The 24,312-nt window shown below is 46.5% G+C and overlaps 1 protein-coding gene across 3 annotated transcripts in view; it reads right to left on the bottom strand.

Annotated features, from left to right (window-relative positions):
* myo1ea (myosin IEa) overlaps nt 1-24,312 on the bottom strand; it is a 160,929-nt gene that overhangs the window by 3,356 nt on the left and 133,261 nt on the right. For 2 of the 3 annotated variants that reach the window (XM_070858377.1, XM_070858375.1), the window contains 9 exons: nt 19,834-19,948; nt 18,124-18,293; nt 14,597-14,742; nt 13,974-14,120; nt 13,157-13,314; nt 11,234-11,329; nt 7,453-7,657; nt 6,240-6,275; nt 3,895-4,064 (listed from right to left, as the gene is read on the bottom strand). In XM_070858377.1, coding sequence (XP_070714478.1) covers nt 3,895-4,064; nt 6,240-6,275; nt 7,453-7,657; nt 11,234-11,329; nt 13,157-13,314; nt 13,974-14,120; nt 14,597-14,742; nt 18,124-18,293; nt 19,834-19,948 — 1,243 coding nt within the window. The remainder of the gene's footprint in view (nt 1-3,894; nt 4,065-6,239; nt 6,276-7,452; nt 7,658-11,233; nt 11,330-13,156; nt 13,315-13,973; nt 14,121-14,596; nt 14,743-18,123; nt 18,294-19,833; nt 19,949-24,312) is intronic. The other variant, XM_070858376.1, reaches the window with a different exon arrangement.

Below are 24,312 nucleotides of genomic sequence, written 5' to 3' on the forward strand. Positions count from 1 at the left end.
TAACTACAGTTCAAGCATAACCCCCCTGCCTCGGCTAATAAAGGCAGCATTCCGTATGCCTTGACCACCTTATCAACCTGGCCTGCTACTTTCAGGGATCGGTGGACATGCACGCCAAGATCTTTTTGTTCCTCTACACTTCTCAGTATCCTACCATTTAATGTGTATTCCCTTTCCTTGTTAGCCCTCCCCAAAAGCATTATTCCAGATGTTTATTTAATTAACTGATTTAAATTCCCCAGTTGCCCTGGCGAGATTTGAACTCCTGTGTCTGGACTATTAGTCCAGGTTTTGGATTTCTCGTCCAGTAACATAACCACAGAATCATAGAAATTTACAGCACAGAGGGAGGCCATTCGGCCCATCGTGTCCGTGCTGTCCAACAAAGAGCTATCCAGCCTAATCCCACTTTTCAGCTCTTGGTCTGTAGCCTTATAGGTTACGACACTTCAAGTGCATATCCAAGTACTTTTTAAATGTGGTGAGAGTTTCTGCCTCTACCACCCTTTCAGGCAGTGAGTTCCAGACCCCCGCCACTCTCTGAGTGAAAAGATTTCTCCTCAAATCCCATCTAAGCCTCCTACTACTTACTTTAAATCAATCCCCTTTGGTTATTGACCCCTCTCTGCTAAGGGAAATAGATCCTTCCTATCTAGGCCTCTCATAATTTTATACGCCTCATTTAGGTCTCCCCTCAGACTCCTCCGTTCCAAATAAAACAACCCCAATCTATCCAATCTTTCCTCATAGCTAAAATTCTCCAGTCCAGGCAACATCCTCGTAAATCTCCTCTGTACCCTCTCTAATGCAATCACATCTTTTCTGTAACGTGGTGACCAGAACTGCACGCAGTACTCTAGCTGTGGCCTAACTAGTGTTTTATACAGTTCAAGCATAACCTCCCTGCTCTTATATTCTTTGCCTCGGCTAATAAAGGCAAGTATCCTGTGTGCCGCCTTAACCACCTTATCTACCTGTCCTGCTACCTTCAGGGATCTGTGGACATGCACTCCAAAGTCCCTCTGTTCCTCTACACTTCTCAGTGTCCTACCATTTAATGTGTATTCCCTTGCCTTGTTAGCTCTCCCCAAATGCATTACCTCACATTTCCCCGGATTGAATTCCATTTGCCACTTTTGTGCCCACCTGACCAGTCCATTGATATCTTCCTGCAGCTTTCTTCTTAATTATCAACCACACGGCCAATTTTGGTATCATCTGCAAACTTCTTAATCATACCCTCTACATTTAAGTCCAAATCATTGATATATACCACAAAAAACAAGGGACCGAGTACTGAGCCCTGCGGGACCCCACTGGAAACAGCCTTCCAGTCACAAAAACACCCATCGACCATTACCCTTTGCTTCCTGCCACTGAGCCAATTTTGGATCCAACTTGCCACTTTGCCCTGGATCCCATGAGCTTTTACTTTCATGACCAGTCTGCCGCGTGGGACCTTATCAAAAAGCCTTGCTAAAATCCATATACATTACATCAAGCTCACTGCCCTCATCAACCCTCCCCAAAAAATTAAGTTAGTCAGACACAACCTTCCCGTAACAAATCCATGCTGACTGTCCTTGATTAATCTGTGTCTTTCTAAATGAAGATGTATCCTGTACCTCAGAATATTTGTCCAATAATTTTCCCACCACTAAAGTTAGGCTGACTGGCCTGTAATTACTCGGTCTATCTCTTTCTCCCTTTTTAAACAATGGTACAATGTTGGCAGTCCTCCGGCATCACACCTGTAGCCAGCGAGGATTGGAAAATGATGGTCAGAGCCTCTGCTGTTTCCTCTTATGTTACCGTACCCATAATCCATGAACCTTTGTTAATGTTGGGATAAAATGTCAAACCTAGGTCTCATTTGCCCTCCCAGATGAATATAACAGATCTCACTGCACTATTCAAACAGCAGGGGAGTTCTCCTGGTGTCCTGGCCAACATTGTTAAAATAGATTGTCTGATCATTTATCTCCGCCATGTATGGGATCTTGTGCGCAACTTGTTGGTCACTTTTCCATACATTACAACAGTGATTAAAGTTCAAAAGTACTTAACTGGTTGTAAAGCACTTTGGGACATACTGAATATATTTAAAAGGGAGATAGATAGATTTCTAGAAACAAAAGACATCAAGGGGTATGGGGAAAAAGCGGGAATATGGTGTTGAGATAGAGAATCAGCCACGATCATACTGAATGGCGGTGCAGACTCGAAGGGCTTGAATGGTCTACTACTGCTCCTATTTTCTATGTTTCTATACACATACAAGATTTTTCTTCGTATTCCTGTACTATATTGAATGATAGCTCATTGCCCTTTGTAATAGATCACACCAATATTGCTGTAGTATTTTCAGTATAAAATTCTTTGACAGTCACTGAGATGTTGGAGGAGTATCAAGGGTTACTTGTAAACACACATGTTTTCAGAATGCATATGATAAGGTTCCATACAGACATTTCTTGTTAAAATTGAGACATATAGAAATGGGGATAGCCTCAAGACGTGGTTAGGAAGGTTTACTACTGGATCAAACAAGAAGCAAGCCAGGACAGCAATAGTGTTGATGCAGGTCCAGAGGAACAATATGCCAAGTAAATTGGTTTGAGTGACAGTGGCTTTCTGTATTAATTTATTAGAAATAGAAATAATGACCATTATAGAACTGATATGTGGAGCCAATCACAGACATTAGGACTTTGGTTGTGCTCCTCTGAGCAGACTGTTAATCTAATCATTGCGTTTGAAATGACCTTGTTTTCCCTCACACTTCTCAATGCACTATTGGCCCTTCACTTGGGTTTCTCTATTTAAAGATAAACCAAGTATGCACTCTACTTTTACAAAAGCACAAAGTATAAAGATGGTATAACTGGAAACATTCCATCTATGATACAGGCAAAAACCAGGGCAGGAGCAGACTGGATTGGATTTATCGAATGATATATGCATTATTCAATGAGATCTGGCTGTTCGTTAAGTATTATGTAAAAATGTATCCTCTACATAGGCATCTGGGATTTTTAACTTTTGTAGTTAAGGGATCTCAGAACTTAAAATGTTTCCAGTTATACCATCTTTATACTTTTAGTGCTTTTATAAAAGTAAAGAGTGCATACTTGGTTTATCTTTAAATAGAGAAACCCAAGTGAAGGGCCAATAGTGCATTGAGAAGTGTGAGGGAAAACAAGGTCATTTCAAACGCAATGACTAGGCAACTTCAAGCTTGGATTTTAGAAGCCTGCAGGCTGACGTTGGTGAAAAAGTTGCACAGATTGGAGGTCCTGTGAAATAACTAATTGGAGTAGCAGACAGTGCAATAAGTTTTCATGTCAACACAGTGAGAAGAACGAACACGTTGGATTTCATATCTGGTGCTTCGGAGGAACAGGAAAGGAAGGTGCAGAGGAGCAATGGTGTCAAGGAAAGCGAGTGAGAGAGAGATAAAACATCCTCGCAATGATGGGGAAAAGCTCAAAGTGCTTGTGTGTACATGCAGGGAATGGTGGGAATGATGTGATGCTGGGAGTTCCATGCATACTACAGCAGCACTTGTCTGTATATCATTATACCAACACATTTAATGTAGTGCATTAAAAATTAACACCAATCCCAATTATACGACCATGAAACCTCAGCTTGAAGCTGATTGCTACCATCATCAAGATCAGGGAGGAACTAGCAGTGTTACAACATGCCTCTGGCCCTGGTACAGTAAAAGCTCAGCACTACACTGGCACCAAGATGTAGTCTGAAGACAACACAAGTCACTTAACTGGGGAAATGGAGTGTGTTTTTAAACTTTGCGGTTATATTTAAATCCAATGGAACATGCAAAGAGAATGGGAGCATTGATTGCATTTAATTAAAGCCACTACTTACCTTCCTTAACTATTTCTATAACATCATCGGCATTAAAGCTAAGTTCATCGGTGTCCTGAGCATCATACGCGTACAGCGCCTTGCACTGCGGTACCTGAGGCTTGGGTTTGGGTTGTGGCTTAGGTCGACCTCCTGCCGGGGGTGGCCGACTCGTCATCTGCCTGTGCGCACTAAAGCAAAAGAAAGAATTACTGGAACTCGCTGCCCTGGACCCCGAACCGCCATGTCTTACTGCAAGCATTTCCTCGCAGGGAAAGACCAGAGAATGAAAAGTTGGAGATCAGGAGTGTCCAAGCTCTTGGTCCTAGAGGACCACCCAGGATCGTGCCATGTCTGAAGTTGAAATCAATGTGCCCATTAATTGGCAAACATCTCGAGCTGCTGATACCAATAGACCTTGGTGATGAGGCAGAGCCTTGTTCGAGACCTCCAGGATACACAGGACTCAATCAGGATGAACCCGCGAGTGAGATAGCAGAACCATAAATAGAGCTGCGTGGTCTGCATTTGGGGGTTGAATTGGCAGGGCTCGTGGGTTACCTATGGTCACAGGAAGTAGTTTGGACACCCCTGCTGTAGACAATCAGCATCAATGCACTCAGAGCAAGTCTTCAAAGTAACAACAAAGTCACAAACCTTGAAACATTAGAATAGAAGTTTTAGGAACAGGGAACGGCCTTTAGGCCAGATATGCTCTTCACGTCCAGCCCTTCCCTCATGATGTGCTCTCCAAGTCCAATACACCTTAAAACTTCCTCCAACAACTTTGGTTTTCTTGTTCCCAACATCCTAATGATTAACGTGTGCCCTTCACCACTGATTTGTTTAGTTCATCCCCTTCATAATCTTGGCAGCTTATTTTCTTTTCATTAAAGAAAGTAAATCAAGATACAGTGATTGTACTGACTATTCCACTGCCCAGAATTACTGTCTGTTTCTGTATTTTTGTTACCTCACTCACTCTCATCCATCCACACCCATTTCCTGGACTTGAAGCAAACTCTCATAGCCGACATCTTCAGGCACACACGGTGCAAGTTCTTGACTGACAAAACGTCCTTCAGGAGAAAGTTCCCTCCCTCCCAATAACCCAGTGAAGCTATGCAAACTCTTCCTCCTCATCCTATCTCCAACACCCCAGGGAAGCCTGAATGGGAATAAAGTTTTCAATTCAATCATACAGCACAGGAGGCCACTCGGCCCATTGTCCCTGTGCCGGCTCTTTGGCAGAGCAGTGGTGCCAAGTCCCTCTTCTCCGTTGTTTAACCATAGCCCTGTAAATGTCTCCTTTTCAAGTTTATATCCAATTCCTTTGAAAGTTATTATTGCATCTGCTTCCACCCTCCTCTCTGACAGTGCATTCCAGATCACAATTTTTTGCTGCGTAAAATAAAAAAAGAGTTCTCATCTCCTCCCCCCCACCCCCCAGTTTTTATCTTAATTCTGTGTCCGCTGATTATTGTCTCTACTTCCAGTGGAAACCGTTTCTCCCTATCTAGTCAATCAAAGCCCCTCAGTTTTAAGACCAGAACCAGGGGTCATAGTCTAAGGATAAGGGGTAAGCCATTTAGGACTGAGATGAGGAGAAACTTATTCACCCAGAGAATTGTGAACCTATGGAATTCTCTACCACAGAAAGTTGTTGAGGCCAGTTCATTGGATATATTCAAAAGGGAGTTAGATGTGGCCCTTAGGGCTAAAGCGATCAGGGGGTATGGAGAGAAGGCAGGAGTGGGGTACTGAAGTTGCATGATCAGCCATGATCATATTGAATGGTGGTGCAGGCTCGAAGGGCTGAATGGCCTACTCCTGCACCTATTTTCTATGTTCCTATGTTCAGACTTGGGGTTTCGACTTAAAAATGCATTGGTCTGGTGTTGTGCATACTGATGTATATACACTGGGAGCACGCCGCTTGTACATTTTTACTATTTAAAATTTTATATGGATTTTAAAAAAAAAAGACTATACAACAGCACTATAGAACGAAAAAGGTGCAGTACAATTTATCAGTCAGATCCGTGCACCAGCTATATCTTTCAACACACACACCACCTCCATTATACCTGCTTGAAGTGATGTTATTGATGGTGATTGCTTTTAGTGACATTAGTACATTATGAAGTCTCATTAACAGTCAGAAATATCATTCTCCCACCACCACAGCCAGGGCTGACTAAAGAGACAACTAGGTTAGCGCGATGACCACCTATATCACCAAACAAAACCAGTGATAGGCCATCAAACCTACATGCTTCTAAATACTACTGTAAACTAAAACAGCTGCACTAAATCCAGAAGCAAGAGCACCAAACCACCACCCAACAGTACCATTCTTGACTCACTTTCCTCCATTTGATCGGGTCATTCCAGTACGGTTACTATAAAAAGGGAAGAGATTTTAAAAATAATTTATACACACCTACTATAAATACTGTAAGTTAATACAGCAAAACAGGTGAGGCAACGTTTCTTTTGGTTAAAGAATCCCTCATCACAATTACTGATTGGATTAATTTAATGTAGAGGCCTCGATAATGCCATTATGTTGGGAGTATACTTTCACCCATTTTTGGCTTCTCTTTCAGATAGGACTAGTATCAATGCAGCTCCAAGACTGGCCAGCAGAGGGCAGACTTCTTTCATTTGTGTGTTGGCTGAGCTTCCCTGCAATGCGTTACTCAAGGACACTGACTAAACACTAACAGAAGTTACACAACCGAGGGAAGCTGTTCCGAGTAACAGATTGCCTGTGACACAAAAACTCACAACAAGTTTGATTGTTGTTCAAGTGCTAAACTGCTTCAGCTCCACCGCAGTACACTGGCAAATATATTTGCAAATGCCAGTCTTTAGCTGATCTCCGCTGTGGGGGACATTGGTAAAACCAAGTCCACAGAATAGGAAAGGGAAATAAATATTATTGGGTTGCCATTCCCAATACCTAACTAGTGACTTTTGCTAGAACGTACATGTGTAGATGTCAAGTGAAGACAAGAGTAGGCCTGGTTGTGATGGCCCCCGTGGTGAAATAGCTCACTGATGCACGGGTCACTCGCTCACAAAATAATTTTAGGATCTGTGCGTGTTGGAAGAGCAGTCGTTATCCACTTTTGATCACTGTTTGCATTGTACCATTTCATATTTCCACATTGAGCAGACTTTCATCTGAGAGGCGTGATACCATTTCAAGTGCACCCGCACATCTCAGCAAAGTGCAAGGAGACGATCTGTACCTTGAGGTAGAGGTGTCCAGGCAAGGTACGCATCAGTGTGTGGTATAAGTTCACCAATACACTGTCCCTGGAAAAAAATAACCATCAACATAGCCAGCCACAGATAATCTATTATCCCTCATAGATCAACAACGCCCAAGCATCTGAAATTTACTCAACAGTAGGTGCTTGTTGGCTTCCAATTAAGTCTGCAAGTCTTTCCTCCCCGAGTGGGATTCCAGCACACTTCCGAGGAGTGGAGTCACAGTTCCTCAAACAATCGGAGGCCACTGATTATCCTCAGAGATGTAACAATGTAACAGACCTGTGGAGCAGCTCTTACCCTGCAGCACCCTGCTCTGGCACTTTCAAGAAATCCAGGTTATGTTGAACGCGGGCATTCTTGTCTGTGAGGTTGGCGCCTGGCTTTGGCAGTAACGGGCGGTCTGTAATGCCCTGGTAAGATATTCTCTGATTGGGTCGGGAGTTTAAAGGAGGCCATTGAGAGGTGTTATTGAAGCTCTTTATGACTCCGTTCTGGTGGAAACCTTTGAACAAAAAAAATTGAGGAACCAATTTTAGTTACTCTTCAAAAAGTAAGTAAGTACATTGAGTGTAATAATCATTGCAATGCGTGGGCAGGTACAGCAGGAGCGACGAGGTCGGGGTGAAGGAGCGGCGAGAGATTGTAGAGGGATGTGACCGGGGCCCAGAAGAGCCGAAGGCCCAGGGGCAGCACGGGCCCAGCCCACACTGTGCGATATGTGTGCGCGCTAGGTCCGTGCAGCAGAGCTTGGTCTCCAGTCGTCTTGGGTAATCCGTGCCACTGGACCAAGACCTCGCTCTGTCAAGCCCCGTGTGGTGGCTGGTGTGCAACGGCCACCCCACGTTAAAAAAATCCACCCACAGGCATCTTCCACCCTTCAGGATGTCATTCGGGACCTGGAATTTTAGGGCCTTCATTGAAACACCTGTGAACTCATCCCTCTGGAAGCAAGTCATCCTCAATACGAGGGACTGCCTGAGAAGAAGAATATTTTGTTCTCTCTGGAGACAAAGTCGTCAGATAAATGGGTCTTTTGGGTCAGCAAACGATATCCTGTGGAGAGCCACAGGGGTCGGTGCTGGGGCCTCAACTATTTACAATCTACATTAATGACTTGGATGAAAGGACCGAGTGTACTGTAGCAAAATTTGCTGATGATACAAAGATAGGTGGGAAAGCAAGTTGTGAGGAGGACGCAAAGAATCGGCAAAGGGATATAGACAGGCTAAGTGAGTGGGCAAAAATTTGGCAGATGGAGTATAATGTGGGAAAATGTGAGGTTATGCACTTAGGTAGGAAAAATAGAAAAGCAAATTATTATTTAAATGGGGAGAGATTACAAAATGCTGTAGTACAGAGGGATCTGGGGAGCTTTGTACATGAAACACAAAAAGTTAGCTTTCAGGTACAGCAAGTAATTAGGAAGACACATGGAATATTGGCCTTTATTGTAAGGGGGATGGAATATAAAAGTAGGGAAGTCCTGCTACAACTGTACAGGGCGTTGGTGAGACCACACCTGGAGTATTGCTTACAGTTTTGGTCTTCTTATTTAAGGAGGGATATACTTGCAGTGGAGGCAGTTCAGAGAAGGGTCACGAGGTTGATTCCGGAGACGAAGGGGTTGTCTTATGAAGAAAGGTTGAGCAGGTTGGGCCTATACTCATTGGAGTTTAGAAGAATGAGAGGTGATCTTATTAAAATGTATAAGATTCTGAGGGGACTTGACAAGGTAGATGCTGAGAGGATGTTTCCCCTCATGGGGGAAATCTAGAACTAGGGGGCATAGTTTCAGAATAAGGAGTCTCCCATTTAAAATGGAATTGAGGAAGAATTTCTTCTCAGAGTGTTATGAATCTTTGGAATTCTCTGCCCCAGAGAGCTGTGCAGGCTGGGTCATTGAATATATTTAAGGTGGAGATAGACAGATTTTTGAAGGATAAGGGAGTCGAGGATTATGGGGAGCGGGCAGGGAAGTGGAGTTGAGGCCAAGATCAGATCAGCCAGGATCTTATTGAATGGCGGAGCAGGCTCAAGGGGCCAAATGGCCAACTCCTGCTCCTATTTCTTATGTTTTTATGTTCTTGTGTAACTGCTGTAACTATATTGGCCATATAATCTATAAAACATTTTTAGCATCACTCTTGACATTTAAGCCCTCCTGTTCTCCACCCTATCATTGCCCCATTTTCCCTGGCTCTAAACTTGCTTAAAAGTCATTCATCTCTAACAACTTCCAGTTCTGATGAAAGGTCATGGACCTGAAACGTTAACTCTGTTTCTCTCTCCACAGATGCTGCTTGACCTGCTGAGTGTTTCCAGCATTTGCGATTTTTGTTTCAGATTTCCAGCATCCGCATATTTTCCTTTGGTTTTAACAACTTTAACATAGTGCGTTGCTGATAAACGTGCACCGCCATCAGTAATGTGGTGAAAAAGGGGCAGAAATACCTTATCAGCTAAGCCAAGTTTGGTGAAATCTGGACCCATTACAGACCTGTCAATCATTTGGAGTGACTTACTCATTTTGGTTTCAAGGTGTGGCACATTTTAGTGTCAGTCACTCGAAAAATGGATCATCACTCCTTGGGAGGGGTGATCATAAACAATGTCCTTCTTATGTTATTATTACACCCAATGACCAAAACAATTCTTCCCCCACATTAGGTTTGCAATCCAGCTCACCCAGTTATCATCATGAGTCGCATTCCTCCAACAGCTCAGCAAGTTTATCCAGCGAGCAGCTGAAAGGCTCCAGACTCGATTCAGAGTCTGTCCTGAGTTAGTTGATCAGAGACAGGTTAGTAGGAGGGCCACTACAAATGCCTCAGTGCTCATGGGCGAGGGAGTGAAGAATCAGCTCGGGCTCTCCCCGCTGATCAGCAGCCAGCATTTGCTGCTGAAAGTGCGAGTGTTTGGCCATCAGCTGAGCACAGGATTGGTCCTCCGTTGCGACACCTCCCGGGTACAATAGCCCACCAACACTCAGTGCTGGGGCTCACACTTGATCAATGCCCAGGTGGCCAAAAAGCTGGTACCCGTGGATCCATACCCCCAACAAGAATTCAACACATTCAGGAGACGGGAAATTGGTTGAACAAAATCAAATCTCACTTTCCACTGTTGACAGTTCTGGTTTGAACCTAATGACATTTTCTAGGAGTTTTGCACCATTGATAAGTATAGGACTCTACTCTTCGGGCAATATGTTAGTCTGTGAGAGTACCTCCATTAATTTCTTGTGTAGAAACCTTGAGACTTAAAACTTTTAATAATTGTAAAAAAAACAGCTCTGATTAATAAAAGTAGACAGCCCCATTTTATAAATTGGCTGGTATTAGTTTCTCTTGTTCCTCACTAATTTCTCCCTTTTCCCTCCTGAAGGCATTAAATTATTTCAGTGAACAGTTCCATGGCCTCCAACTGCACTTGACTGCATCACCCAAAGGACCATACTTTGTGTGTAAAACTAGACAGCAAATATCACCAGGCTATTCACCGACAGGAAGGCCCGATCCTGTCCTCGTGTGAAAACGTGCTGAATTCCAGTAGGGGTTGCTGGATAATGAGCAGATCAAGGAGAGTTCAGTGTGTGTACCAGCCCATTGGACAGAACAGGCGCACTGGTCTTTTCTTAGGGTCACCACCTCTGGTTGGACGTATTCCTGGAGGTTTCATCACATGACGCTCCCGCCTCCAACTGCCCCGCCCCCACACTCCCGCCATTGGTGGCCTCACGCTCCAATCCTCACCAGGACCCGCCTTGGTAAACGAACAGAATCTGTTACCCGATTGGATGATTCTTGACTCGGTTGAGCAGCCTTTTTTCATCCCATTGCCAATATTTTTGTAACTAATAAGCAAAAGTGTTCACAAAGAAAATAATTAAAACCCACAATTTTTTTTTTTTTATAAACGCCCCTATGATTTTTCTACTGGGTTTTAGTGAAAGCAGTTTACAGGAGATTAATCTTCAGGCCACCCCCCACACCCACTCTTTCTCCCTCCACTTGTTTTCAGAAATTTCCTCAATCGGATGTTCATAGGGGGAATCGTAACCTTAACCCTCGAGAGTTACCTGCTGGAGGAGGGGGTGCAGCTCGGGTTGGGTAAGCTGGACCTTGTGGCCTGCTCATTTGTTGTCTCACTTGTGTCAAGTCCCTCCTTGTGGGCCCTAAAATTAAAAGGTACAAAGTAACAGAAACTCATTTAGCAAATTTCAACGATCGTCACCGGATAGTCAACATAGGGAGAAAGGGTCCAAATGAAAGTTAATAAATGTGGACGTAAAAGCTTCCCAATAGGGTGGGATTGCTAAAAATGATTTTAATCCCATGTATATTTAGCAGAAAATACATAATCACATGTAGCGTAAAAATAAGCAACCCAATTGTAACTTGTAGGTATATTACCCAGTGGTACTGAGCCCAGTGACTGGTCTCTGGCCTGTACAAAGTTAGCTGACACACAAATATACAAACACACATACACTAACATACAGATAGATTCAGACACACAAACACAGATATATACACATACACACAGACACACTAACATAGATAAATTCACACTGATCATCATCAACAGTCCCTCGAAATCGCGGAAGATTTGCTTTCACTCTAAAAATGAGTTCTCAGGTGGCTGTACAGTTCAATACGGGAATTACAGTCTCTGTCACAGGTGGGACAGACAGTCGTTGAAGGAAGGGGTGGGTGGGACTGGTTTGCCACATGTTCCTTCCGCTGTCTGCGCTTGCTTTCTTCATGCTCTCGGTGACGAGAGCCGAGATGCTCAGCGCCCTCCTGGATGCACTTCCTCCACTTTGGGCGGTCTTTGGCCAGGGTCTCCCAGGTGTCAGTGGGGATATTGCACTTTATCAGGGAGGCTTGGAGGGTGTCCTTGAAACATTTTCTCTGCCCACCTGGGGATCACCTGCCGTGTAGGAGTTCCAAGTAGAGCACTTGCTTTGGGAGTCTTGTGTCAGGCATGCAAACAATGTGGTCAGCCCAGTGGAGCTAGTCGAGTGTGGTCAGTGCTTCGATGCTGGCCTGAGCGAGAACACCGATGTTGGTGCGTCTGTCCTCCCAGGGGATTTGCAGGATCTTGTGGCGACATCATTGGTGGTACTTCTCCAGCGATTTGAGGTGTCTGCTGTACATGGTCCACATCTCTGAGCCATACAGATACATTGACACTGACACATACACACACTAACATACAGATAGATTTAGACATACAAATACACACACACAGATACACGAGCATAGATAGATTCACACACACACACACACACACACACAGACAGACAGCAGACAGACAGACGGCAGACAGAGACATATTTTAGCACCTGTAGTGGCACAGTGAGGCAGTGCCTTAATGTTTCCACGTACTTTGGTATTAATCAGACATCGCGTAAGTTATTTCCATCAATACAATAGAGAGCTGCTGTTATTTACATGGTGTATTGATCTTTTATTGATTTATTCATAATACAATTTTTAGCCTATACTGATGAGCAAAAAGGAACTGAGTCCCCTCTCAGTGCAGCTGCTGACAATGCTTTGGTTACTCCATTAACCTGTTGCCGTATGGCAGTATACTCTTGGTGTGGAGACTGAATACCATCAGGTAGTAAACTTGGATGATTTTAGAAAACTAACAATTCTTTAACAAGTCCATCGCTGTAATTCTCAGTTCTACCTGGCGAAAACACAACAGACCAGGGATTGAAATGAAGGATTCGATTCTAAACACAAACTAACCCATTGGAGGGGGGGTTCTTATTAACAATACTTCCCAATATATTGTTCTTGGGGTGCTTCACAATGGTCATATTCATGGAGTATGAAAATTATATATTTACTGTGCCCCACCAAAATTAAATTGATAATATTAGCAATGTTAGTATAAAGTTCTTGTTCAGCATTCACCCCTGCAGGTACTCATGAATACAATGACTGGGCCCTGACTCAGAGCTGTGTGAAGCGAATGTGTGACTTACGCGAGTTCTTCGGTAACCCTGGGCCAATGCTGACTTGCAAGGTCTTGCTGCTGGGTTTGAGTACTGCCACCTGTCCACTACCTTGGATAAACTGAACTTGTCGAGAGCTTCCAGCGCTCCATGGACCCCAGTTATCCTTCCTTACCTTCATTTCAAGTCTAGGTAACAGTAAACACAGGTGTTAAACTAAAAGAACAAGCTAGCATTTATATAGTGCCGTTCACAACCACTGGATGTCCTAAAGCACTTTACAACTCATTAAATACCTTTGAAGTATAGTCACGGCTGTAATGTAGGGAGGTGCGGCAGCCAGTTTGTGCACAGCAAGCTCCCACAAACAGCAATGTGATAATGACCAGATAATCTGTTTTTTTTTAAAAAAGTGTTGATTGAGGGATAAATATTGGTCAGGCCACTGAGGAGAACTCCACTGCTCTACTTCAAAATAGCGCCATGGGATCTTTTACAACCATCTCTGAGGGCAGATGGGGCTTTGGTTTAACGTCTCATCCGAAAGATGGCACCTCCGACAGTGCAGTACTCCCTCAGCACTGCACTGCAGTGTCGGCCTAGATTCTGTGCTCAAGTCTCTGGAGTGGGACTTGAATCAACAACCTTCTGACTCCGAGGCGGGAGTGCTACCCACTGAGCCACAGCTGACACTCAAACGGCCATAACAAAATGGAAGAATGCAGAAAGGAATCAAAATTCTAGCATGAAGAACAGTTTCTGCTGCATGCACCGGCAGGCTATATAATTCAATGGGTTTTATAGTCATGCGTGCGTCGAGTAATAATCAGACTGCAGAGGTACTCACGTATTACTGAACCGCAGAGGTAACTTCTTCTGCATTCTATCTTCATAGCGCTTAGATAAGAGGCTGATGAATTCAGTTTTAAAGACAGACTCCAGCAAACTGTCATACTCCTGCTCGTGTAGGATAAAGAAGTCGTCTTGCATTGTGCTGCACAATGAAAAGAAGCTGTGTTATTGTTGAAATTAAATAGCCGTTGCTAACTATCAGTTAGGTCCCGCTCTCAGTAATGTTGGTTAAAAGGAAGAACTCCTCTTCGAACAGTGCCAGTGGACCTAGAGAGGCCAATGAGATTCACGTTTACTCTCTCATCCAATGGAAAGCACCACTAACAATGCAGCACTCATCCCAGAGCTGCAGTGCAGCGCAAGGCTAGATGGGACTTGAATGCACAACCTTCAAGAGGCAAGAGTGCAACCAACTGAACCAAGCTCCATCCACAGAATTTAACACAAGTTGAAGTCTTGTGTCTGTGGTAGTAACAGAAAAGTCAATAGTCTAAGCGGCAGAGCCAATACAGAACCAAGAGGCTCTACCTGTGTGAAAGTTTGTGTGCATATAATGCTGAAATTTGAAAAAGAACAATGTATCCCGTGATTGCTGCTGGCTCAGTGATACTGGCTTACCTCAGCGACACCGTTAGAATCCGCTCCAACTCAATCTTTCTCTTCAGCACTTCTTTCACCTGGCCTTTCATCGAACCTTCCTTTACTTTTTCTCGTCCAATGAGGTACACAAACTTCGGGGTGAGGACAAGGTCACGCTTCACATTCTGAAAATAGAATGTCTCATTTTAGGATTCTTGTCACGGAGCACCAGGTAAGTGAAATAACAGATTCAAAATAAGTGCTTGTTGAGAGAGTCTGACTGAGTTTGAGAAAAGTGATCAGGTTAGGAATGGAGGCAAAAAGCTCTTTGAACATAAATGCCCCCATTATGGAATAACCACCTCATAATCATCATCATAGGCAGTCCCTCGAGGCGAAGACGACTTGGTTCCACGCCGAAAAAGGGATGAGTTCACAGGTGTTTCAATGAAGGATCTAATATTCCAGATCCCCAACTACATCCTGAAGGGTGGAAGATGCCTGTGCGTGGATTTCTTTAGCGTGTGGTGGCCATTGCACACCAGCCACCACACGGACTTGACAGAGCTAGGCCTTAGTCCAGTGGCAAGGATTAACCAAGACGACTAGAGACCTGCTCTGCTGCACGGACCTAGTGAGCGCACATATCGCCGTGTGAACCACCTCATAAACTGGTTTTGTTGGATGTCGGAGTTTTCTTCACTGCTCCTCTTGACCCATCCTGGGCGATGGTGCACAGGTGCTGATGACCCCTCGTACCTCGTCCAAAAGCTCATTCTTGGTGTCTGGACGGTGAAGGTTGGCAGGCTATTTGGTCACAAGGGGCACTGCAACCAAGCCAAATATTGCCCCTGGTCTGACACTGATGCACCCGGGGCGGCCTACTCTTCCCCTGGCCTGACTGTAAGTCAGGTGGTCCGTGCTTGCACTGCGGGTGGGGACCCAGAACATTGAAAGCAGTCGGCGTGTTGCTGCCACTCACTCTTCATTCCAATTGCAGCTCAGTGCCTGGCCTTTCTCGAGGGGGGAAGGGCTCCGCCCAACGTTCCCTGCAAGCTGCACGGCCCCCCCCCCCCCCCCAGTGCTCTGCAGCTCCCGCTTGGCCGGCTCACTGGCTCCTCAATAGGAAAAGCCACGCGCGCGCCATATTTCAAATGGGCCATCCCCCAAAGACAATGAAAGGCAAGATTGGCTCCACCCCCCCCCCCCCCCAGGGAGAACTGCTGGCAGTGCATGTGCAATGCAAAGGTGGCGGAGACACAGCAGCACGGGCCTCCAACACTTTTCCTCTGCTTAGTACTTGGGATAGAAGTTTTCTCTAGTGGAAATTCATCCCGGTGCTCGTTCCAGCAGCAGTCACTAGATGGCGATCAGGAGTCGGGACTGACTGATTTCCTCCCCCCATTAGCCACCCAAACCCATCAACCCATCGGGTGCGGAAACCAATTGCCATGTCCCTACAGTCATCCCTGCTGCTTTCAGCAAATGCAGCAGAGACTGGGGATAAAATCCATGGGATTCACCGGAGGGGGGGGAAATCCAATTCTCACTTTTAAAAAATTGTTCTTGGGATGTGGGCATCGCTGGCAAGGCCAGCATTTATTGCCCATCCCTAATTGCCCTGAGAAGGTGGTGGTGAGCTGCCATTTCAGAGGGCAGTTCAGGGTCAACCACATTGCTGTGGGTCTGGAGACACATGTAGGCCAGACCAGGTCAAGATGGCAGATTTCCTTCCCTAAAAGGACATTAGATGATGGCTGAATCCCGAAGGGTTTATTTTGCAATGATAGCGCAGCAAATTAATCACTGTTAAAGGCAGGTCAGTTTCCTACTGATTCTTGAAGGACCACAGTTGACAAAAGAGGCAATCTACAAATGAGTTTTTAAAATTGAGACATGAAGTTCTGCTGGATGACTGATTCTATCCAATGAGCCATGACGATCACTGGCTCAACGCCCAGTCTGCGCTACAATTGGCCGCAGCACCCCTGTGCTCAGAGGGGGATGTTACCCAGGGGTCGTGCCCCCGATCAATGCCCAGTGACCCCTGCTATGGACAGCAGACAAGGACGGATTCAAGTTCAACTATGATGCTCACTTGGCTCAACGGCCTGATGGCACTCACTTTGATACCTTACAGGTGAATAATAACCACTTGGGCAAGGTACTCAGTGATGCCCAGTGCCTGTGGAATTATACCCAAGCAAGGAGCCAGCGGAGGAGCAAGAATTGACGCCGGGGGGGGGGGGGGAGAAAGAGACTTCAATAGTCAAAACTTTCAGATACTTTCTTTAGAGCAAGATTTCAATTAGTTGCATCGTTCAATAAATGCTTAAGAACATAAGAAAGCATAAGGATTAGGAGCAGGAGTTGGCCACACCCCCTTGAGCCCGCTCCGCCATTCATTAAGATCGTGGCTGGTCATCGACCTCAACTCCACTTTCCCGCCCCATCTCCATATCCCTCGATTCCCCGAGAGTCCAAAAATCTAGCGATCTCAGCCTTGAATATACTCAAAGACTCAGCATCCACAGCCCTCTGGAGCAGAGAATTCCAAAGATTCACAACCCTCTGAGTGAAGAACTTCCTTCTCATCTCAGTCTTAAATGGCCTATCCCTTATCCTGAGACTGTGCCCCCCCTAGTACTAGACACTCCAGCCAGGGAAACATCCTCTCAGCATCCACCCTGTCTATCCCCCTCAGAATCGTATATTTTTCCAATGAGATCACCTCTCATTTTTCTATACTGCAGGGAGTATAGGGCCATTCTACACAATCTCTCATCATATGTCCTCTCATCCCAGGAATCAGTTGAGTGAACCTTTGTTGCACTGCCTCCAAGGCAAGTATATCCTTTCTTAGATAAGGAGACCAAAACTGTGCACAGTACTCCAGGTGTGGTCTCACCAAGGCCCTGTACAATTGTAGCAAGACTTCCTTACTCTTATACTCCAACCCTTTGCAATAAAGACCAATATGCCATTTGCCTTCCTTACTGTTTGCTGTACCTGCATGCTCGCTTTCTGTCTATCTTGCAATAAGGACACCTAAACCTCTCTGAACACCATTTAAACATTTCTCGTTATTTTTAATCTTGCGATAAAACATTTCAGAAGCTGAAACATCAGACCAACACCCCTCTGGTTCACACACTGCAATAATGTACTGCCTCTATATACTGCAGCGCCTGGACTGGACAGCAGGGGGTGCTTCAGGGAAGATCACACACTGCTGCTTTTTGAGTGAATCAGATAGCACATCTTTATTGTGATGGTCAATGTATTAATTTTAAACTTTCCCACCTGTTAATTCTTATTCATGAGCAGCTCACTGGATGCATCTATTCTAAATATTCGAGTTGAACCTCAATTATTCAGCATAATAATTGTAAGTGGTGGAAAATAAAAATTGGTGGATAATTGAGAATCATGGCAATCCTGCCTCCCGGAGTCTATGCCAGTATTGATAAAGGACCAACCCCACATAATTTATGTCAATTTAGAAATCAACTGATGATTTATTAAACAGATGTAGACTGGACTGGGCTAGCTGAAATCAGACAAACCTTAAACCTTCGGTCGTATTTAGTAACAGTGTCGGCAAATTCAACCTTCTCTCTTTTTCCTATAAACTGCCGCAGCTCAGGCAGATCTTCCATTCCAATGTAATCCCCGACAAAGTTCCTGTTGATGCTGTTTCTCCGTCTCTCCTTTTTATTGAGCAGCAGGTCGGATGCTGAACAGAAAACAATTCAGGTTTGACCATCAGATTCGCACTTTTAAAGTGTTCCGAAATGTACCAATCATTTTTAAAACTCTTTGGGGGGCAAAATTCTGGAGCATCCCATTTGGGGGTGGGACTTCCTGCGCCCGGTGGAGAATTCCCACCCCGCAACCTAAATTGGGGTCACCACCCCGACAGGAAGTCTGGTGTTCTACTTCCTGTCGGGGCCGGCTCAGCTGGGCTACCCGGCGCACTATGGGGCCTCCCTGCGTAGCGCTGACCCGTTGCAAGGGCCCGTTAAAGGGGAGGGCACGCTGCGAGCTCTGCAGGGTTTTCAGGGGCCTACACTAGGCCGTGGGGGGGGGGGGGGGGGGGGAGGGGCGGGGGCCGCAGCCTGGCACCGAAACGGGCTGCGTGATCATGGCACGGACCCCACCAGAATCAACACGTAGGCCGGACGGGTAAGTCGGAGAGCAGCGCAAAATGGCGCCGTGCACCTCCCCTTTAAATTTGGCCCCGCGAGCGGAGTGCGTCCCGTTTCGCGACCCGCGAGGGTGGCGCTGACATCGCCCCGCGGCAGCCTTACAGGGCACTGCCCAATTTCTGCCGCGGGGCGAAAAGGGGTCGCCGCGCACGGCGATGACATCACCGCCAGAGGCACAGCGGCTCCGGGGCGCTACCAGCGGGAGCACGCGCTACTGGTCTCGCGTCTCCGCTAACTCCGGGGCAATTTCACGCCCTTTCTGTTGGTGGGTAATGACACGACAATAACTGAAGCAGGTACGGAGATTTATTGCCAGTTTCCTGCTCATGAAGACGTTAGTACCCCAAACGACCATCCTGTGCGAGCCTCGATGGCGAGTGTCGACAGGCTATTCAACCAAAAAGGGCATCACAGGCAAGCCCGATTTAGTCTACATCCGACGGTCATGCATGTGCATTTTTAGCTAGGATTGCCGTAGCGCTATCGGGAATGGGAATCCTGCTCAACTTCCAACCCCTCTACCCTATGGGCACTGAGGCAAAGTGTAGCAATCTTACTGCTACGCTGGCTGAGATCACCCAACAACCTGATAGAGGTCTTTAAGATTATGAGAGCGTAGACGCAGAGAAGATGTTTCTACTTGTGGGGGAGACCCAGAACTAGGGGCCTAAATATAAGATAGTCACTAATACATCCAATAGGGAATTCGGAAGAAACTTCTTTACTCAGGAGAGTGCTTAGAATGTGGAACTCACTACCACAGGGATTAGTTGAGGCGACTAATATAGATATATTTAAGGGTAAGCTAAATAAGCACATGAGGGAGAAAGGAATAGAAGGATGTGTTGATGGAGTTAGATGAAGACGGGTGGGAGGAGGCTCGTATGCAGCTGATGGGCCGAATGGCCTGTATCTGTGCTGTAAATACTATGTAACACAGTAAGAGTGGAGCCTGGGACCATGCTGGTCTGTATGGCTCAGCTAGGCACTGCTTAAACCCACTGAACAATTGGAACAGTTATCGAGTTACCGAGACAGGTCCAGGTATACAAGATTGAGTTGCTCTACCTTCCTCTCTCATCTTTACATATTTCTTCCTTGCAGCATACTTCCTCCACGCCTTCTGAATCGCCCGGGCATACACGTCATATTTTCGTTCCCTCATCTCCTCGAGCAAAAACAGCTGTGGGGAAATCAAAAAGTAAAACGCTTGAATAGATCCACTTAAATTTAATTCTGCACATTATCTGCCCACGGCTGCAATAAGTGAGGCTGTACCAACAGTGGGAGAGGAAAGCAGACTTGTGACGATCGGAGGAGATTGTGCAACGCCCCAGACGCCTTCTCTCCAGCATGTTCTCGGTCTGCCCTGCTGTTAACCAGGACTCGGGCTTTGTCAATGACCTGGGCTTGGAGACCAGTACTGAGCCCAGGACCGAGTGAATACCATCCTTTCTTCTAACACCATTCTCCGGTGTTTCAGGCATTCACAATGAGCTCTCTTGGGAAAGTCTGGAAGGGAGAATGCGCTGCAAAAACTCATGCAATGTGGAAACACAATCGGCCCCCTTGCTGGGTGTCTGTTGGTAGAAGGCTGGTCACAGGCTGGGTATTCTGCAGCGAGTGACTCACCTCCTGACTCCCCAAAGCCTTTTTCGTTACCTACAAGGCACAAGTCAGGAGTGTGATGGAATACTCCTCACTTGCCTTGATGAGTGCAGCTCCAACAACACTCAAGAAGCTCGACACCATCCAGGACAAAGCAGCACGCTTGATCGACACCCCATCCACCACCTTCAACATTCACTCCCTCCACCACCGGCGCACCGTGGCTGCAGTGTGTACCATCTACAAGATGCACTGCAGCAACTCGCCAAGGCTTCCTCAGCAGCACCTCCCAAACCCGTGACTTCTACCACCTAGAAGGACAAGGGCAGCAGGCGCATGGGAACACCCACCACCTCCACATTTCCCTCGAAGTCACACACACCATCCTGACTTGGAAATATATCGGCCGTTCCTTCATCGTCGCTGGGTCAAAATCCTGAAACTCCCTCCCGCATAGCACTGTGGGAGTGTGTTCACCACACGGACTGCAGCGGTTCAAGAAGGAGTTAGATGTAGTCCTTACTACTAGGGGGATCAAGGGGTATGGTGAGAAAGCAGGAATGGGGTACTGAAGTTGCATGTTCAGCCATGAACTCATTGAATGGCGGTGCAGGCTCGAAGGGCTGAATGGCCTACTCCTGCACCTATTTTCTATGTTTCTATGTTTCTAAAAAGGTGGCTCACATCACCTTCTCAAGGGAAATTAGGGATGGGCAATAAATGCTAGCCTTGCCAGCGAAGCCCACATCCCAGGAACAAATAATAAAAAAAGTTTTTTTTTAAAAAAGGGGCTAGCAGCAAGATATGCAACGTATCAACTTATGAAGTAGTCGGACTTCATTAAGAAAGATGGCATTAAGTAGGTGCACATTTTGATTCTGACATTAAAAAATATTTCTCCCAACTTTCTCCCCTTTGCTCTTGGAAATCACGGACTTATGCTTGGACACAGTTGCACAGATACTGATCATCCTCTGCTACCAAGCGATCATTTTCTACGTGTAAACCTAGACAGCAAGTGCTAGCGAGCTATTCGACCACGGGAGGGTACTGCAGTGCAGCCAACCCCCAACCTCCTCCTCACCCAGGGGGTAACAATCAGGAGCGGTACTTCCACCAACCTAGACCTGGGGGGGGGGGGGGGGGGGGCCGAGGCTTGTAGTCACCTTCAGTCACCCTGGCTCGGATCAGCAATCGATCCTGGGATCCAAGTGCCTGGCTCAGTACCACACCGGGCAGGGCTGTAACCTACAGAGCCATTGGAGGAGCGGGAGGCTAGCGTGAAAACTCAATCACAAAACTAAGGACGGTCTGATTTTCTCTTTGATGCACGTAGGGGGATCGACAGCTGCAAACAAGACTTTCATTTTATTAAGAAATGACGTGATCTCAGAGGCTCAAAACTCCCGAGAGTCGACAAAGTGCATTTCAGTAATGGATGACGCCACAAACAAACTGTTTCCCAGCAGTCAGCCCAGACAGTGTTGGTCCACTGCCCAGGCTGACTTAGCCACAAAGTTTGCCTTGAGCCCTCAGGGCTGATGTATGAACAAACCCTGTTGGCATTTCTCAGCATCCTGTCATTTCCTGTGTCAACTTGTGACCAGTTTCACTTGTTTCAAAAAAAAAAGACTAAACATCCTGTCCGAGTTTTAGCACTCATTTGAAAAAAAAAAAATCACAAAACGTCCGTTGTGACGAATTGCTGAATGAAATGTGCAACATTGAGACAGTCGTCAATAAGACTCAGCTGTCCTGTGACCACAGGCCGGCGGGTTGAAAGTTGACTCGAGCAGGAGAACGTTCTCCTCCAAGTGGTAAACGTGAAACCCAATCCCAGCAACAGTGGCCCAGATAGAGACAACTATCTCCTTTTAAAACAGGAGCACAATAAAAATGTGTACTCGCACACTATCTTTCACATCACAGAGATGTGACCACTTGGAAAATAGGTACAGGAAGAGGCCATTCAGCCCCTCGAGTCTGTTCCGCCATTCAATGAGATTATGACTGACGTGTGACCTTACTCCGTATACCCGCCTTTGGCCCATATCCCCGAATACCTTTGGTTAACAAAAGCAATCAATCTCAGATTTAAAATGAACTGATCTAGCATTAGTTACCATTTCCAGAAGAGAGTTTGAAATTTCTACCACCCTTTGTGTGTAGATGTGTTCCTAATTTTGCTCCCGAAAGGTACAGTAGAAATTGTTCCTCTCTATCTACCCTATCTGTTCCTCTTGCAAATTTTGATCAGATCCTCCCTTAACCTTCTAAATTCTAGGGAATACAACCCTAGTTTGTGACACCAACAATGGTGTGAACAGAGGGTGGAGGTCGGATCAAGCTGACCCGCAGACTGAGCGGTTGAACTCCCAGCACCAGGCGGTTTGAGACTTGGGGGCCGAAATTCAGGCACGCCAGAAAGTTGGTGCACCCGTGATTTTCTGCACTTGAAAATGTTTTTCTTGTTGGACCGGAAGTCGGTCATAGTGGGGGCGGAAGTGCGGCGGTAAGTCCTGGTGAGGGGCGGAAGTTAGGGCGGGGCCCAGTCTCCGCCGCTGTCACTCAGCCGCGTGTGTGTCACCACGCTGTCCCCCCTTCACTTAAAGGGGAGAGCGTTCGGCATTTATAAACATCGGCCCACTGGGCCACCAGGGAGGGTTTCGGCCGGGCCAGTGGCCTGGCACCCAAGAGGGGGTTGCCAGGCAGCCTGTTGGTGGCCCGGCTGAACCCGGGGCAATAATTGGCCGGCCAATCGGGAAGTCGGCCGGTAAAAATAACAACATGGCGACCGTGGCAGTGGGCTCTGCCCTGGAAGGGCCACCGCGCTGCCAGGCCGCACACAAACAGAACAAGGTGCATCGACAGAGAAAGCTGTCGGGGGCACCGTGCGGCGGCTCGTGGATTTTTCCCCCCCCCCCCCCCGCAAATTTGGGGCGGATTGCGGTGTAGGTGCAGGAGAGCAGCGGTGCACGCTTTGATGACGCACTTGCGGTGGTCGGCAGCAGCGGGGCAGAAGTGGGGACAGGCCGAAAAATCCCCGAGCTGAATTTGGGTCAGGGCGGACACTCGATTCCACCACAAAACGGCGGTAACGGGCCTTATCCGGACCCTGAATTTCAGCCCCTTGAACCGCAGGCGACAGTGTGAACTCAGAGATCGCAGGGTCAGGTCCCAGAGGGAATTGAATTGTTGGGCTCTCCTGGTGAAACATTAACCCTGTTTTGTGTGCACGGGCGACGATGCCATCACACAAATCCTGCTGAACAAAGACTGGCTTGTAGAGGCGCCAGGAATAACGACAACTTGTATTTATATAGCGCCTTTAACGTAGTGAAACATCCCAAGGAGCTTCACAGGAGTGTTATATGATCAAAATTTGACATCATGCCGCATAAGTAGAAATTAGCGCGGGCGACCAAAAACTTGATAGGTTTTAAGAAGTGTCTTGAAGGAGGAAAGAGAGCTAGAGGCGGAAGTTTAGGCAGGGAGTTCCAGAGCTTGGGGCCTCGGCAACAGAAGGCACGGCCCACCGATGGTGGAGCGATTATAATCAGGGATGCTCAGGAGGGCAGAATTCAAGAAGCGCAGTCAATGCAGGGGGGTTGTGGGACTGGAGGAGATTACAGAGACAGGGAGGGGTGAGGCCATGGAGGGATTTGAAAATAATGATGAGAATTTTGAAATCAAGGCATTGTTTAACCGAAAGCCAATGGAGGTCAGCGGGCACAGGGGTGATGGTGAGCAGGACTTGGTGCGAGTTAGTAACGATCGACCCTTCAATTCTGAAGCAAACTCGGGAGCAATGTGCTCCAGCCCTGTCGCTGGCGTATAAACGAATCATTGATAATCTGCTTGGGAATGGGATTAGCGATTGTAGGTATGGGATGGTAGGTATGGGGTGGTCAAATGCTTCTCAGGGTACAATGGTTTCTG

The sequence above is a fragment of the Pristiophorus japonicus genome, chromosome 17 (genome assembly GCF_044704955.1).
Source record: "Pristiophorus japonicus isolate sPriJap1 chromosome 17, sPriJap1.hap1, whole genome shotgun sequence".
In the NCBI taxonomy this organism is placed as follows: domain Eukaryota; kingdom Metazoa; phylum Chordata; class Chondrichthyes; family Pristiophoridae; genus Pristiophorus; species Pristiophorus japonicus.